Raw genomic sequence first — 16,350 nt, forward strand, 5'->3', positions numbered from 1 at the left:
TGGGTGCAAAAGGTGGCAAAACATTATCTCAAATATTTCAATTCATTGCTCCTCACTGCTTATGGTTCTCATTCTTTGATTTGTGCACTAAAGAACCTGATTCTGCTTGATAATATCAGTGGTAATATCAACATAAATCAAGAAAGTAGTGTAAGACCACAATAAAGAGAATTGCCTCCCATGGTGTTTACATGAAGTTTATGCAGAATTTAACCCTAATTGTTCATTTAAGAGAATGATCAATCTTTTAAAAATAGGGACACATGCTTAGGTGGGAGGCACCATTAAATAATAAGGCAGCTATCTAGGAGATCTTCTAGGCATATTCTATACTCGGAAAGGCAGGCAAACAATTGGGAAGTGCTAAATTGAAAGCGGTGGTACAAACCGCACTGCTTTGAAACCGAACCAGTTGAATTTCTTTGCTGTGATCCAAACGTGAGAGGTCTTTTCTCATGGCTTTTTCTGCATGAATTCAGGCTCTACACCACCCCCTCAAAAATAAGCCCACCCCTCTTCCTTTTAAATGTCTTTGCAAAGAACAGCCCTATCCCATGTGATTGCAAAACTTAGTACGCTCCTACTGGCAATCACAGAATAGCAAAATGCATAGCACCTCTCTTCAAAGCATCCTTTAAAAATACCTGCTTTTCTGGCCAGTCGTCTCATTGCAAATGAGACTGCTGTGATCAGAACCTTCTATAATGCAATGCTGCGTTCATTTGTTTCTGTGATATACCATGCATTTCAGGAAAAAGGCCACAATTACTACAAATAAAATCCATCAGTCTGTCCTCCGTCAGTCTTTGCCTTCTGCTGGATCATTACCTAAAGAATTTCGGAAAGATTTCTTCAACTGGAAAAAAAGGGAAAAAAGTGTTATTTTCTTTGTATGTTGAGAGAATGACCAAGACTAGCCTTAAAAGGAAATGGGTGCAAAAGGTGGCAAAACATTATCTCAAATATTTCAATTCATTGCTCCTCACTGCTTATGGTTCTCATTCTTTGATTTGTGCACTAAAGAACCTGATTCTGCTTGATAATATCAGTGGTAATATCAACATAAATCAAGAAAGTAGTGTAAGACCACAATAAAGAGAATTGCCTCCCATGGTGTTTACATGAAGTTTATGCAGAATTTAACCCTAATTGTTCATTTAAGAGAATGATCAATCTTTTAAAAATAGGGACACATGCTTAGGTGGGAGGCACCATTAAATAATAAGGCAGCTATCTAGGAGATCTTCTAGGCATATTCTATACTCGGAAAGGCAGGCAAACAATTTTTTATGGTTACATTGTGAGATCAGATCAGTCAGAAATGCTGACTTAGAATTTCTTCAGAAAAACAACAAACCTTCCAGTTCATTGCCTTGACTGCCCTTGTAAAGCTGGATAATTGTCTCCACAAATTGAAGCTATAAATTACTAATTTCACACGGTGGGAGAGGATTGAGTATAATCATTAGTGAAACAGTTGCATTCAAAGATCGAGCAAGCCAGGCAAATACCACCCATGTATTTATACGTTCCTCTCTCTGGAGCATCTAGATCGTTGCCACAGCCCACTGAGAAATATCAAAGCAGGTCCAGTCCCAGTTCTACCTGTGTTGCCTATGGAGACTGAAAGCGCCCTGAAACACAGGCTTCATCCCTTCGGATGAATGCACAGCTTAGTGGGAAAGGGTCCTGACCTAGGCTGTGGCAATGAGACACAGAATAGTAAAATTGCACTGCCGGTCAGCGATCCCTTCCACTTAAAACCCTGAGGGTGAGACTGAAACATCTCCTTACGTTGTGTAAAAATGCCTTAAAGTCCTTTTTTGCTTGGGGAGGTCCTTTTATTTCCTTTTTACTGCTGGAGAGCTCCTGTGGGTCAGACTCTGCTGAATCCAGCTCAGGTGTTGTCCTGGTAGTAAATTGCATTGGGGGTGCCCTTGACAGCAGGGCAGAGAGGGACCCTGTTGCTGTGGTATTTTTGTTAGGAGAGCTTTGGAGCACCATTTCTGAGCACCCACTTTGAGGATGCTCAGTGTCAGCGGCATCTGGAAACGCTTGTTTATTCTGGGCTCTTCTTTCTCCCTTCCAATCAGAGAGTCCGAGCTCGGAAAACAGATGGGATTGTTCTACTAGTAATTGGTCCAGCTGCTGCAGAGAAAATAGAAGGAAAAGCATATTGCAGTAATAAAAATATAATAAAAAGAATCAAGCATGATACACAAGAGTATATGAAGCATGCTCGCTTCTTCTGCTTGGTCCGAAGAAGACATGCAATATCTGGCAGAGGAGATGTTGCCATAAAAAGGAGGAGAAAGACCTAAAGGACATATGATTCCAACATATGATCTAATTTCCTAATGGAAAAACTCCAAACAGACTTCAACCTGTGACCATTGCAGTCTTGACCCTCTAACCCAAGTTTGTCAGGGAAGAATCAAAGACAAGTAACAGATAGTCTGATGATGTTTTCTTTGCCTTTCCTTATTAAATGGAGAGCTGTTCCAGAAAAGAACCAGACCAGTAACCATTTATCAGTAATTCTGTAGGCCGATTGCCTGTTGCTTTATTCTGGAGATCACAGGACCTTTATAGAGCAGAGGCAAGTACAGTCACTTCTATAACTATTGGCACTTTTCCTGGGTGGTTGGGTTCAAGCAGTATAGTCAAAGAGAGCCAGAGGTGTAAACTGTAAGTAAGTCTGTTATAGGAAATCCTCCTGTTCCCACTGCTGAAAGGTATATTCAGATGTACCTCAGAGGTAACACTTTGAACACTGGTTAGCAGGACAGACTTTAAACTCTCCCCACGTGATCTAGAGCAGTGGCTTGTGCAACGTACCATAAGGATGCCCTCCCTGACCTGGCAAGCTTGATCATTCAGCCGAAATTCCAGCTCTGCAACCTCCTGACGAACAGCTTGCCGCAAGAGCTGCAGGTGTCTGCTCTCCTCTCTGTAGGGACAGCAGTGAAAGCACACTTGAGTGAGCCGTGAACACCCTCCTCTTCCTCAGCCCCAGCATAATGCCTGTATCTCCCTATGTCGCGGTCTTGTTTTTACCCATGATCACAGGATACCTTACAAAATAATAAATAACAGCCCTTGTCTGCTTGACTCTCTTTTTTTTTTTTTATTATCCCAGTTGTGGACTAAAAATCCAGCCTACATCTATGGAGCAATCTTCCCCTTCAAAAAGCTTGTGTTGAAGAGCCTTGAACAGTGTGGACAGAAGCTGGACTTCGAGCAAAAAATCACATCACAATAGGTTTCTCATCCACTTGTGGGATACCCACAGCTGCACCTCCCTGACCAGAAGTCCTGTGGTAACATAAATGACCAGACATGTTGCATGCACCCATGGGCTGTTGTTGATGCTAGTTTGGGGTTTAGGTAGGTGTGTTGGACTGCCATTACCTTCCTTCATCTGGCATCGCGTTGTAAAATAGCATCTCCTGTTCAGTCAGGTGCTGTTCAATCTCATCCAGCTTCTCCTGGAAGTGCTGGCAGGAGCTCTTCATCACTTCTATTTCATGGAGGGTACACTACACAGAAAAGCAAGAAGACACCCCACTTTACCACTTTTCTTTGAGCACTTCCATGTTGAGTGTGTTTGAAGCTGACAGCCTGGACAGCATGGGTCCTCCTCTTACCGACACAACAGGGACTTTATGAGCAGCTGCCATGAAATTCCAGATGGCACTTCAAGTGAGTTTGCTCTGGGTGCATCACTTGCATCCCAGTCACCACTTTTTCTCCTAAAGCATGTCGGATTAAGTGCTGGCACTACTCGAGCCAGTGAGAATTTCATTTTTGCCATTGAAGAGGAAAAGGACTTTGATCAAAGATCTGATGCAATGTGCAAAATTCCGATGTTATTGCACTGTTGTCAGACATTATATTTGAGAAGGACGAATTGTTATGGGTTAATGATAGGTTAAACTGCTGTTCACCAGAAGTTAGAAACTGTTTTGAAAAGAAGAAAGAGGGAGAGAGGGAAGACATATAAGAACTATGAGAAGGAAAAGTGTCTTTCCTGATGGTTTCTGCTAAGTGTTACACTGTTAATTTCTCATCTATTACCAGTTAGAAACCTAGAATTAGATTTATCTAACCAAATGCAGACATTTACTGCAACAGATGTACATGCGAGTACTGCAACAGGGCAAATGTTTTGATCCAATAGTAGACTTCTGTAATAGGTCAGAGGATCTATGCCATAACTGTGACCATTACTCTTCACTGAGAGAAGGTATCTAGTATGACTGATCATCTGCATCTACCCTGATGTAGCCACCTACACCAGGAATGTCTCAAGGCAAGGGAGATGAATGAGCAGCAATGGTACATCAAAAATTGTAAGATTTGAAAGTTACTACTTTGTAGCACAGATGTAGTACAATGGCAGCCCACTAGTGACATCAAAACGTCTACGTTTCTAGCCACATTAAAGACTTTTCACGCCTTGCTCGGGGAAGTAATGCAGACAGCATAATTCAAATTATTTTGGAGACAATACCATCTGCCTTTTGAAAGCATGCTCCCCTACTATGCTGAAACTGCTCTGAGTGCAAGAAGGTGTTTGGCATGTTCTCATCTTGGCAGATTTTGGTCTCTTGTAAGGGAAGACAGTGTAGAAACTTGCACTCCACTGCTGACCACTGTAACTGACAGACAACAAGAGGCACGTTTGCAAAGCATAGAAATACCCAACCTCTTCGGATTCTTACAATCGTGTCCTTTGATGATATCTTCATGTTTGTGTGCTTGAATGTGTCCCTCAGTCCCAGCAAGACCTGAAACATGAGGAAGCCCTCCCTGCTGGGGGATCAGCCTCAGCTAGAAGGCAAAAGATGCCCCCCATGCCTTTGAGAAACCTCATTCTCAATCTCCATTTCAATGCAGCTACTATGTCAGGCACACTCCTGACGTGCATGACCCAGGGATAAACCATCCCATAGCAATAAATTAAAAAATCTAGCCCCAACAGCCATGGGATTGCACCAGAAAGGGTTAGACAGTTTGCTTGTTCCTAGATGGGAGTTTGGGGGGGTGCAAGTGAGAAGTGACCACATAGTAATCACAATTTCTTCTACCCACTGCCAAATCTGAGCAGAACGAGAACTTCTAGCCATCAAAAAAGCGTGCCCAAGTGAGCTTGAAGAGCTACCATCATTCAGGTCACTAAGGAGAAGTCAATGGGCCACAGACAAATTTCTAGTTGGTTCCTCAAGGCTAACAAAAATCTAGAAAGCACCATGCAAAGGATGCAAGAGGCACAATGTGGGTGGGTTTGGTAAAAAGTTGTGTCAGCCCTTATAGACGAGGTATGGACAGCTTCCCTGGCACTGACTCTTTGAGCATATTGCAGAACACAATTTCACATATGTTTATTCGGAGTTCAGGCAAGACCTTGTTTAAGGCAAGGTACGTGTAAACAGGATAAATTTACTGCTTAACAGTTGCTCCCTGGTGGTTGCATTCCCCATGCATCCCCTCAGCAAATGGGAGGGAGCTTCTCTCAGTAAAAGATGTACGAACTACCTTACATTTAATGCATACAAAGTAGGCATAGTTGTAATCCCTGCAGAGTGGCTAATATTCAGTAAATTCACTCACTTATTGCACAGTCACTTGGGTGTGGAACCATATCCCTAAGAACAGATCTTGGATAACAGTACGGTGCAAATTCTGTTCCTCCTATATTCCCTGTCCACAGACTAGAGAGGACAAATCGCTACTGGCCCCCGTTAGAAGAGTGGTAAAAGAGTGGTCAATCAATGAGAACAGGTTTCCCAACCCAGCATAAGGTACTGATTCACTGCCATCTCGTGGCAACAGCAAGATAGCTGACAAAAGGCGTATTTTCCAAGACACTGCTCAAAGACATTGCAGATTTATATATTCAGTGGTGTGGCAGCATAAAACTCACCACTTTCACTTTCTGGAACTTTTATCTAATAATTTTCTTCCCCAATTTGTACAACAGTTCAAGTTTCATTTCCTGATGAAGAGCAAAGAGAAGAGGAAAAATGGAGACGCCTGCAAACCAGCTGTTCCCTCCACATTTTTCTCAGGATGCAGAAGCCACTCCTGATTCCTTTCCTTGCTTTCTTCCCCAACACGGCCTGAGTCTTTCACAACTTTTGGGAACTCTCAGCAATTCTGAACAAAGAAATAAAAATCTGGTGACTTTTCACTATCAGTATTTTTATTGCAAACACTCATCTTAGCAGGACTTTAGTTTTAATGCAAGCTTTGTGTTCTATCATGGTGAAATGGCTTGAGGCTCTGAGAAGTCGCAATTCGCTTTGATCTAGAGCAGTTTGGCTTATGGTATGTATCTGGGTGTTCACAGTCTTTAAAAAACACTAAGTAATATAACCTAAATGGGCTCTCAGTAAAAGAGGATTACACTAAATCATGTAACCTTGCGTTTTCTGCAGTCCAGTAAGCTACTCAATTACTGTAACTCAGCTGATTCACAGGAACTCACGGAAACCCATTCTCATCTCTCAGCTCTTCATTTGAGCTGTGAACTTTATCACCCACTGAAAATGCAGTAAGCATTTTAAGACTGAACCAACGTACATAAGCTACTAAAAGAAGCAGCCCAACAAAACTGAAGGTACACAGATATGCTTGCCATTTTTGCCCAGAATGGAATGCTTCTTTCCCCATCCATTTTCTCAGTTACATTCCCAAGATATGTCTCACTAAAGAAGCGAGCATGGCAGGAGAGAAAATGAAAAGGCAGCCTGTGCATTGAGCTCATGTGTGTCAGCTGCCCATGTGTAAGAAGAAGCCTACTCACCGGAGCAAGATTATGCATTGCAGTGTCCTGTAGGAGCATCAGCATCTTCAAAAGCTGCAGCTCAGTGGAGGCGTGGTTTGAGTAGCAGCCCACAGGGTGATGGGGAGAGACACCTATGGGGAAGGTCCACAGGCAGCAGCCGTGACAGCAGCAGCAGTGACAGCAGTGACTGGCCTGTGCACCCCCAGCGCCAGAGGCTTCCCCCCAGTAGCGTGAGCTGTATTTGCCACAGAGCAGGGTGTCAAGAGAAGCTGATTTTGTCAGGTGACTATGGGGTGGATGGAGCAGCAGTGGCCACCTGGGTTTCTCGGCATGGATGTCAGTTTGGCTGGAGGCTTCGGTGGTCTTCTTCACACCATCCTTCAAAGCCCCTGCGTCTGACCGTATGAGAGGACCACTCTCAGAGTAGTGCACTAACACGTCGGAGAAGTCCACATGATCTTCCCTAGCAAGGCCCTCACTGACAGGAGCATTTTGCCCTGTGCACTTCACCCTTGAAGTAAACTCCAGTCCTGAAGACATCTGAACAGTAACAGATTTCAGAGGAGCAGAAGCCATTTCACCATTTTGGACAGTGTCTCCCTGTTCTGATTTGTTAGCACCTAACATCTCCCTTACACTACCAGTCTCTTGACCTTCAGATGAACTTAATCCAGGCCCTTCCGCTAGGTAGGAGGGATGCCTCTGAGATACTCGCAGGGGACATCTTGAAGAGGCACTGCTCCCACTTTGCACTGCTGAGCCCCGCTGTGGAGTTTCCAGGAGCCCCGTTTTGGGGAAGCATCTTGTATTTTTTGAATCACCATCCATTTGGCAGCACTTCTGCCTGTTTGTCACCTCATTCACTGCAAGCAAGGTACCATCTTCACTGACCACTTCCTCTCCCCGGCATGGTCCTTTAACACATCCTGTATGACCTCGATGTGCACTTCCATGATATCCAACATCCTTTTCAGCCAGACATCTCTCACCTTCATCTTCACCTCTGATGACTTCAGGGGTTTTATCACTCACTTCAATGAAGGTTACATTCACCTTTTTGCGTTCTGTACTAAAATATAAATGACGTTCAAATTTTGAGGAGCTAAGATCTCCTTCATCCTGAGTATCATCCTGAAAACTAGGACTGTGCTCTTTTATGCACTGCTCTTTTTCCAGTTGCTTTCTTCCAGTTTTATCCTCTTTCTTGTCCATGTCACATAACATGTCTTGTACAAAAGTCTGTGGCTCAGCATTATAGGCCTGATACTTGTCATTTTCTGCAGTCAGCAGTAGATGAGTCTTTTCTCCCTGGTCACTACATGCTTTCGTTGATCTCGGTACTGTCAAAATGCTCTCGCGAGCTGTGATGAAGACCTTAGCAACACAGTCATCTGGCTTTTTTTGAAAATCTTGATTTAACACAGGGAAGACTGTCTCATGTGACAGAACTGTTTCTTGACTGTGGATATCAGAAATACAATTCATCTTTCCTGACAAAGATGCATTCTGAAGGGGAAAAAAAAGAGGAATTGAAATACTACATTTGCTCTATCACACCGGTTTGCCCACCGCTATTTTGCCCTGGGCACCCACAGAACATCTTTAAATACATCTAAATATGCAATGAACCAAAGAATCAGAGTCTTGTAATATTTCTTCTCTAATGCCTGTAAACCTCCACAATTCTTGCATTAGTGTGGTGGAAGGGTTGCAAAAAGTCCTGAGAAAGGTGTCTAAGGTTTCTAGGAAGATGAATTTATTTTCATGAAGCTTTCACAACCCCATGATTTTTTTTTTTAATGTTACTTGTGCCAGGGCTACAGAGTTTTCATAGACCTACTGATGACTACTGCTCATTTCTTACTTGCAAACCTACAGGTTCTGGCAGCTCCTCCATGAACCCACTGCTGTCTGACTGGCAGCTGCTTGTTCTTGTCACCATCACCTCTGCTGGGGAAAACAAAAGGACAAGAAAAATTAGAAGGAAAGACAGAAAGCAGCACCCAGCCAAAATGAACCTAGAGCTAAGCAGGGGTACTTGAAGTGCACATTTCTAGAAATATTCTTGATCCTGGCCAGGAATATGAAATATTGCTACAACCAGAAAAAAAAAAAAACCAACAAAATGTGCTGAGGATAGCTACTGCTGATGTTACTAAGTGTTGACTTATTCACCAGTGTAATCCTCAACTGCAGATTTCAGATTTTGATATAGTCACACAATGTACACAATGTAAATAACCTATAAAGCAGCCAACTGCTTGTTTTCCTTTGCTAAAAGTGTTGACTTTTGGTTGTTCAAACTGGCTTAGACCAAGTCTCATTTATACCTACATAGTTTTGATGGCTTCAACCAGGTGACCTCTGCAGGGAAAGGGAGCTGCCCTAGCCACTCCCTAAACCAGTTTGGCTCTACTTTGAGGCACCATGTATCACCTTTGCTGTTTTTTGGTCTGAGGACAGGAAATCACAGTAACAAGCAGAGATGATATAGGGTTGCATAGCAAGACACAAAGGCAAAAGGCAGATATCCTAGATTTACTCCAGAAGTTTCTGATCTAGCAGCCACATTATCTGGCTAAATCAATTCTTACCCCAGCTTTTGCAATTAAGTAAATTAGCTGATTTCATGAATAAAAGCCGACCTTCTTTAAAAGTACAAATACTTGAAAGTAAACCCTCAATTATCCTGTACATCCTGATATCTCTCAGCACTTGCACTTTCAGGTAACCTTCATCCTCAGATAATGGCCTCATTCTCAGATAGCTGGCACAAAAACAGAGGTAGAGTTTGGGGAAGCAGGCTCAGGGAGTCTTCTGGGGAAAGGAAGGGATGGAGATTGAGATACTCTGGATACACTTCCTCTCTTGATCCTTGCATACATAACTACTGCTGAATTCTAGGGCTTTTTATCTTCTGGTTATATCCATGAAAATATGACAATTCACTTAGCAATTCTGAGACCAGAGTTATTAATTCTCATTTGTGTGAGTTGAAAAATGAAAAAAAAAGTCTACAAATTATTTTTTCACGCATTAACAGACTATGGGCTTTATTAAATGTATCTTGGGCAACAATTAGTGAAAATCACACAATCTATTTGTAGGCAGAAACTGTAAAATCAAAACCAGATATTTTATGGTTTTAAAATTAATGACTTGCATTGTCAGTCCTGGTATCATCAGCAGCACATCAGTCAGTCAGTCACTTTCCTATTTCAGATGAGAAATATGTGGTTCCTATCTCACACATTTGAAAATCTGCAGTGATGTTGCTGAAAATTGCCTGTTTTGTGGGTGGTCTCAAAACTCATCCTTGCAGTTTCCCACAAACGACATCATGGTTCAGCTTCTCCCCCAGGGATACTGCTCTACATATTCTCTAAACTTTTTTTAAAGCTGTTTCAATTACCCTTTTGCATCTTTGCCAGCTGTTGCTTCCAGTGTGTCAGTCTGGCCTATAGTTTTCCATACATAAAAATGAAGAAAGAAAGGCTTAGAAAAAACTTTGAGAAGCTGAAATGTTTCATCTGCTGTAGTTCCAACCAATTTGAGACTCAAATTATTTGAGTCTCAAATTATTTGAATCTCAAATTATTTAAATCTCAAATACTCAACTGTATCCTGCAATCGTAACAACAGACCTTCAGGCTTTAAAGTTAGCAGAGTTAGGAGACCACATTATCTGCCTACCTAGTGTTTTAAGGTGCCTGTTTTTCTCCCGAGACATGCAGGATACCAAAGCAGCTGGTATGCTGCTAGAAATTATGCATAGGGAAAACCCCTGTAACTTTTAATGGAAGAGTAAGTGCAGTTATAATTCATCTTCTGACCTGGTCAAAACCAGGTGGCTGTAGCCAGGTTTGACCCATTAGTTACGATAAATGCAATGCATCCGTTCCAACAACAGTCAATTGCATTTGTGTATTGCCGCCTTCCCAGCCACACTTACGCTTGCATACTAGCTAGGGAAGTAGCCAAAACATGTGACAGTGGACTCCAGGCTGATCTTTAGGCACAAGGTGGGACATTAAAGACTGGATTAAATGTCTGCAGACCAAGTTAATATCACTACAGTTAGGCTACAGAAAGACCTCCCTATGTCTCCCTGGACTTGCTCGGGAAGGAGGCGTGATGTGTGCTCTGCTATCGTGGCTCTCATGGATTAAATGTGCAAGCTGTGTACATAAACCAAGGCTCAAACCACTCTGAAACGCTGTCTGTGTATGTATTTAAAAGGGTAATATGATAGGACCTAATGACCATGCTGAGTATAAACCCAGTTTCTACAACATTTATGTTAGCAAAACAGAAACTTTAGAAGCATAGTAGAATGAGAACCATGTTAAGCACAGCTCACCTGTGCTTGTTACTGTGATTTCCTGTCTGCAGACCAAGTAATCACCTTCATCCGAGTTAGGCATCTAATTTGCACCTACCTATTTATTAGATGTGTAAGGAACTAATACCCCTAGAGTAAAGGCTTAAATTCCCTGTATAGCCAGCGCAAAATGATGTCTCTGAGGGTCTGAGCTGCAGTTCTTTTCCAAATACATTCAGATGTCTAATTTAATCATTGCGCTCCACACTGACTTGCAAGATCCTACCCAGCATGCCAGGCCCTGACGAAGGTAGGAAGGTGAAGATAAGGAGTTTTTAAGAGATGAGATGTTTTTCTGACTCTGTAACACTTTATTCAAAGCCAGTCAAAATTCCCTTGATTTCAGTGGAAGTCTGAATTTAAAAAAAGACTTAGTAAAAATGAATATGGGCCTCCAATTCAAGGTGAGGTAAAAAAAGCTATGAAGAGATTGTCAAAGTGCTCCCACAAGGACTTCAAGCTGAACAACAAGGTCCCAGGAGAAATGTGGAGCAGGGCTGCGTTGGGAAGGCAGGTCGCACTGCAGGTTGGGGCTGTGCCGAAACTAGATTAAACACGATAGCCTTTTCATTTGAGGCAGCTCAGTTTCAACCTATGTAAATATAGTTTGGTTTAATGTCTGTATACTAGAGCCAAGTAATGTTTGCATAATGGAGGGCAGCTTTTGCATACTGGGGAAACTGTGTTTTGGGCGAGGAGTGGGCCAATCTATCCCTTCATTTCCTCTTAGTGTCCCAAATAGTGATTAAGTGAGACTGCAGATTAGACCATGATGCTGTCCTGAGAAGGAATAAAGTTTCCCTCTTTGTGAAATTTTCTGTAATGTTAATAGCTTGCCAATGGTAACAGAACAGTTTTTCTTGGCAGGCTCTATCTAATACCCAGAGAGGATACCCATAGCCCGAGTCTCTACGAGGAGACTGACTCTTTGCAGGGGTCTCCTTTTCTAGGTCTCCTAGGACAAATTCCTCTACCTACCAGGTTTCTGAAAATGTCCAGGCTGGATGCTGGTGGTGGTTTGTCTCAGAATGGGCTAGCATCTAAAGCCCTTTCAGCAGTGGCCAAAGTCACCTTAGGGACAAGTTCGCCAAAATTTACATAGTTTATTCTGACATTTTTAAAATGCTCTCACCCTTCTCTTTCAAATGTGCTTTTTTTCTTTTCTGAAAGAAACCACATTTTTTAATTTGAAGAAAAAAGGTGCAAAAAAATGGGTTAAATTACCTGAACATTAAGCAAAACATATTTTCCTTTCTAGTCTACCCAAACTGCATTTTTCCCCGACCATTTGGTTCAGCCACTGAACCAAAATATCCATTATTCATGTAGCTCTACTGAGTTCTCCTAGTGTGTGGAGACACCCAAACCTATAGAGATTCTGCAAATACATGCAGAGCATCACACCAAGGAAAGATAAAGTATGTTTGGAGAAGAAGTAGAGACGCAGACCAGTATTCAACTACGAACTAGAAATTACAACTCTGGGCCCTGTGCGGAGAATACATCTGGCTATGCTGGAAAAAGGAAACCTGAGAATCGCCCCTGAAGACCTTGGTGAGGAAAACCTTGGCTCTTCGCCTTTCTGTGCTAATTGAACTGGGAGAGTTTAGCTCCTGCATCCCATTTCTGTTCTGCCTGAATTTTAAATAAAAATAGGTTAAAGGAACTTACTAATCAGGTTTCTGCTTCATTTTGTATCATATAAGAAAGTACACACCTTCCAAATCCCAAAGGTCCCACAGCTTTCCAGCCCTTTACTTGATCAATCCAATTTCATTAAGAGACTTTTTCTCTCCCCTTATTTGCATGCAGCTACAGTGGCTTCCATTTTCAACAACTGTCAGTGCAGGAACTTTCTGAAACTGTCGGGCTCCTAGGTTCACAATTAATGAAAGAATATTCCCTAATTAGTAAAAAAACAAGTGCTGGAGTACCATTCTGCATTCCTCTGAAGACTCTGCAGCTAGTTTTCTGCAGACTTGGCTGCAAATAACACAACCTCTTTCTAGTTTCCAGCCTGGAGAATACTTGCAAACTGCAAAAGATGCCATAAGAGCTACTGCACTGCTTGTAAAGAATAGCATATTTTTTGCACGCCTTTTTAATCACATTGACATTGATGAATGTACTTCAATATTTGTTTTTCTATATCATTTGAGTATGTGGGGAAGCATGGGCACAAAAACTTCACATGCAAGAACATTTTTGCAAATTTGAATTTTAAATTCACAAATTAAAATCTGGACTGCTCATCTTGTCATAGGGAAAAGCAGAATGCCCAATTGCAACCTAGAAATGCTGTTCAAATTTTAGATATTTCTCTAGCTATTTAAATGTTGCTGGACACTGATGTCGATAAATATTTCTGAAACTATCTGCTACATACACAGGACTAAATAACACACAGAAGCCACAATGTAGTCAGGTATTTTGTAAAAGAAAAAGAAGCCTGAAGGACTTACTTAGAATAAGACTTTTATACTTCACTGTATAAGCAAAGGCATTTTGCAGTCTTTCACACAAAACTCTGAAGGCATCAACTTCATTACAGCTTAAACACTCAGGCTAAATTCAGCAGGGAAACTAGATTCAGGCTTAAGTGTACACATAACGTTCCCACACCCAGAGTTAAAGGGACACCCAAATATCTCACTGATTGGGCCTTAAGAAGCACATCCATTCTACATAGTTGAATTCAACAGGCCCTGATTCTCCAAAACCTTGCAAAGCACAAGACAAAAAATTAAAAAATTTCTGCCCTACATGACAAAAAAAGAACTTTAAAAAATATATTCTTAAACGGTACTTTCAAAATATAAATAGGTTCATTCTGAGTATTTACTGGATCCTTCCTGTTCAGGCATTTCGCACTACCTGCTCTGCGAATTGGTAAATCCATATGTTCTCCTTAACAAGACGACCCTGCCTATGGCATCACACAAAATGATGTTGCAGGACGAGCTGTGCTAGAGGAATCCGTCAGCCGCATGGCGTGCTTACAGACGGTCCGGTCCTGTGATGGGAGAACTGCTGCAGTTTACTCCCCTCTCCTGCTACTCAGAGAGGATAGGCACCATCAATTTTAAGTATCACGCTCTACTATGTGACCATTAAGAGCTAATAAAACTCCCCTGAAAATATATATTCTGCATAAGCCACAAAGAACCCTTTCTTATGTGATGTTATCCAGAACAGTGAACTTTCTGAAGCTCACTCAACCCTTGGTGCACCAGAAGAAATTATTTTGTACAACTTTCAGCATGTCATGAGAAGAAACATTATTATTCCTATCAGTTCTCATGTACGTGGCAAAACTTGATCCTGTGATAATAGTCCATAAAATCTGCTTTGTTGCCAGTATACTGCACCAATTACCGACTGTTGACTATGAACATAAAGGTGTCATTTAGTGCCACTGACATCCCAAAGGAAAATTCTACTCTAAATCTTTCTTTTAATATTCCCGCACAACTTCTGTGACACTGATTCACTTTCCACATTGCAGAAATGGTGATGAACAAGCAAACCGAGGTGAGAAAGGTCTAGTTTATATTTATTTTCTAGCCAAACGCAATACACGGTTCTACAACTTTCCCATAAGATAGCTGAGCCCAGAACTGCTTGCCAGCGGAGCAGGGCTGCAGCACTGACCCCCTCTCTGTACCGCTGCATCTCAGTTTTGTGCTGCATTTCAGGAGAAAAATCACCAGATGGCAGCAGCACACAAACCACCAACTCCCGTTTCCAAAGGCCAGCACAAACTAGAGGTTTTATCGATGTCCGTCTGCAAACTTTATTTTTCAATGACATTATAGCAGAAATTAGATAAACTATCTCATTAGAATAGCCATATTACTTGAAACCAAATAATACACCCCAAAATGCACCAGATGCAGCAAAAGCTCCTATTCCAAAACAAGTGTAGCTAAGAAATTCATCTATCCCTTGCTCTCTTTGAATTGAAGGGGAATTTCATGCCAGCCATCTGACACAGTGTGACTGGTTGAAAATATATTTTTAAAAAAAAGCTCTACATAAAGCAATTTCTATTATTGATTGTGCTCCATCATGCTGGAAGGTGCTGTATGAATGGAACAGAATGGTCTCTGCTCGGAAGAGTTTACAACGTGAACAAAACCTGGCTCCTCTGAGGTATTGCCTTCTGCTTGTCAAAACCCAGTTACCCCAGCTCTCCCCCAGTCTGCAATGTTCTCCTCCCCATTACTCTGGGTACCACTGGCGTATGGAAGACTTCAGGTATACTTTTCTTTTTGTGGGGTTGAAGCCATACTCATTGTGAACAAGGGGGGAAAGCCCCACAGCCCCCACAACTGCAATGACCTTACACAGGACACGAGTGCACTTTATGCTGTGCCCCGAGGAGGTGAGACAGGGCTGGGGGGAACGAAAGATGGCAGGCACGTGTGTCATGTGACAGCTACCGATATTTTGCTTCATCTCCACGTTCAGCCTCGCAGTTCTTTGCACGGTTACCTGCAGGGTCTGGCTGTCACAGCCATCATTAGCAGGAGACACGTGCATAGCTCCAGGGGCACAGGGAGTGCACACAGCGTGCTGCACGTCCTCCTGCGCCGCCTCCCGCTCCTCGCCCAGGGGCCGGCTCCCCGCAGAGCTCTGGGTGCCCACGTCCCCCTGGGAGGACATTGGCCTAGATGCTCTCCAGATATCAGCCATAAGCACTTGAAGGAACCAGGTCACACAAACTGTGTTGGCCCAGACCATGACAGGAATAGCCAGGTAGCAAATCGACACCTATCGTCAGAGCATTCAGCTGCAGACCTCCTCCAAAACACCCGAGGAAAAAAGCAGTTTTGCACCAAGTTCCAGCCAAGTTTTTGGTTTAAGCTCCAGTGTATAGTACGGTTATGTCTAGCATGCTCGTGGCACGGCACAGCTGGCAGGCAGAGCACAGCAGCCTGGAGCACTGCCCAGGTTGCAAAACCTGTCTGAAAAGCAGGGTGAGAAGGTGCACCATCAGCTCCCCAATGCTGTGGCTAGACAGCCACCAGTACCTGCACTAGATGATAGCATGCTTTAAAGCTGGTGCACATATTTACTGATTTAAAACTAGCTTCAGTACATCTGCTGTGCGCTACAGTCAGCACCGCAACAGCAGGTATAAATATACTCCTTTGTGAAATGCCTGGGGTTTGTGGGT

General features: G+C 42.6%; 1 protein-coding gene across 1 annotated transcript in view; it reads right to left on the reverse strand.

Moving 5' to 3' along the window:
• Positions 1-799: 799 nt before the first annotated feature.
• ITPRID1 (ITPR interacting domain containing 1) overlaps positions 800-16,350 on the reverse strand; it is a 33,402-nt gene continuing 17,851 nt past the window's right edge. The window contains exons 6-11 of the mRNA XM_035898080.1: positions 8,655-8,740; positions 6,809-8,296; positions 3,412-3,539; positions 2,839-2,950; positions 1,795-2,148; positions 800-856 (exon numbers count right to left, since the gene is read on the reverse strand). Of these exons, the coding sequence (XP_035753973.1) occupies positions 800-856; positions 1,795-2,148; positions 2,839-2,950; positions 3,412-3,539; positions 6,809-8,296; positions 8,655-8,740 (2,225 nt within the window). The remainder of the gene's footprint in view (positions 857-1,794; positions 2,149-2,838; positions 2,951-3,411; positions 3,540-6,808; positions 8,297-8,654; positions 8,741-16,350) is intronic.

Source organism: Egretta garzetta, unplaced genomic scaffold (genome assembly GCF_000687185.1).
Source record: "Egretta garzetta isolate BGI_Z169 unplaced genomic scaffold, ASM68718v1 scaffold670, whole genome shotgun sequence".
In the NCBI taxonomy this organism is placed as follows: Eukaryota; Metazoa; Chordata; class Aves; order Pelecaniformes; family Ardeidae; genus Egretta; species Egretta garzetta.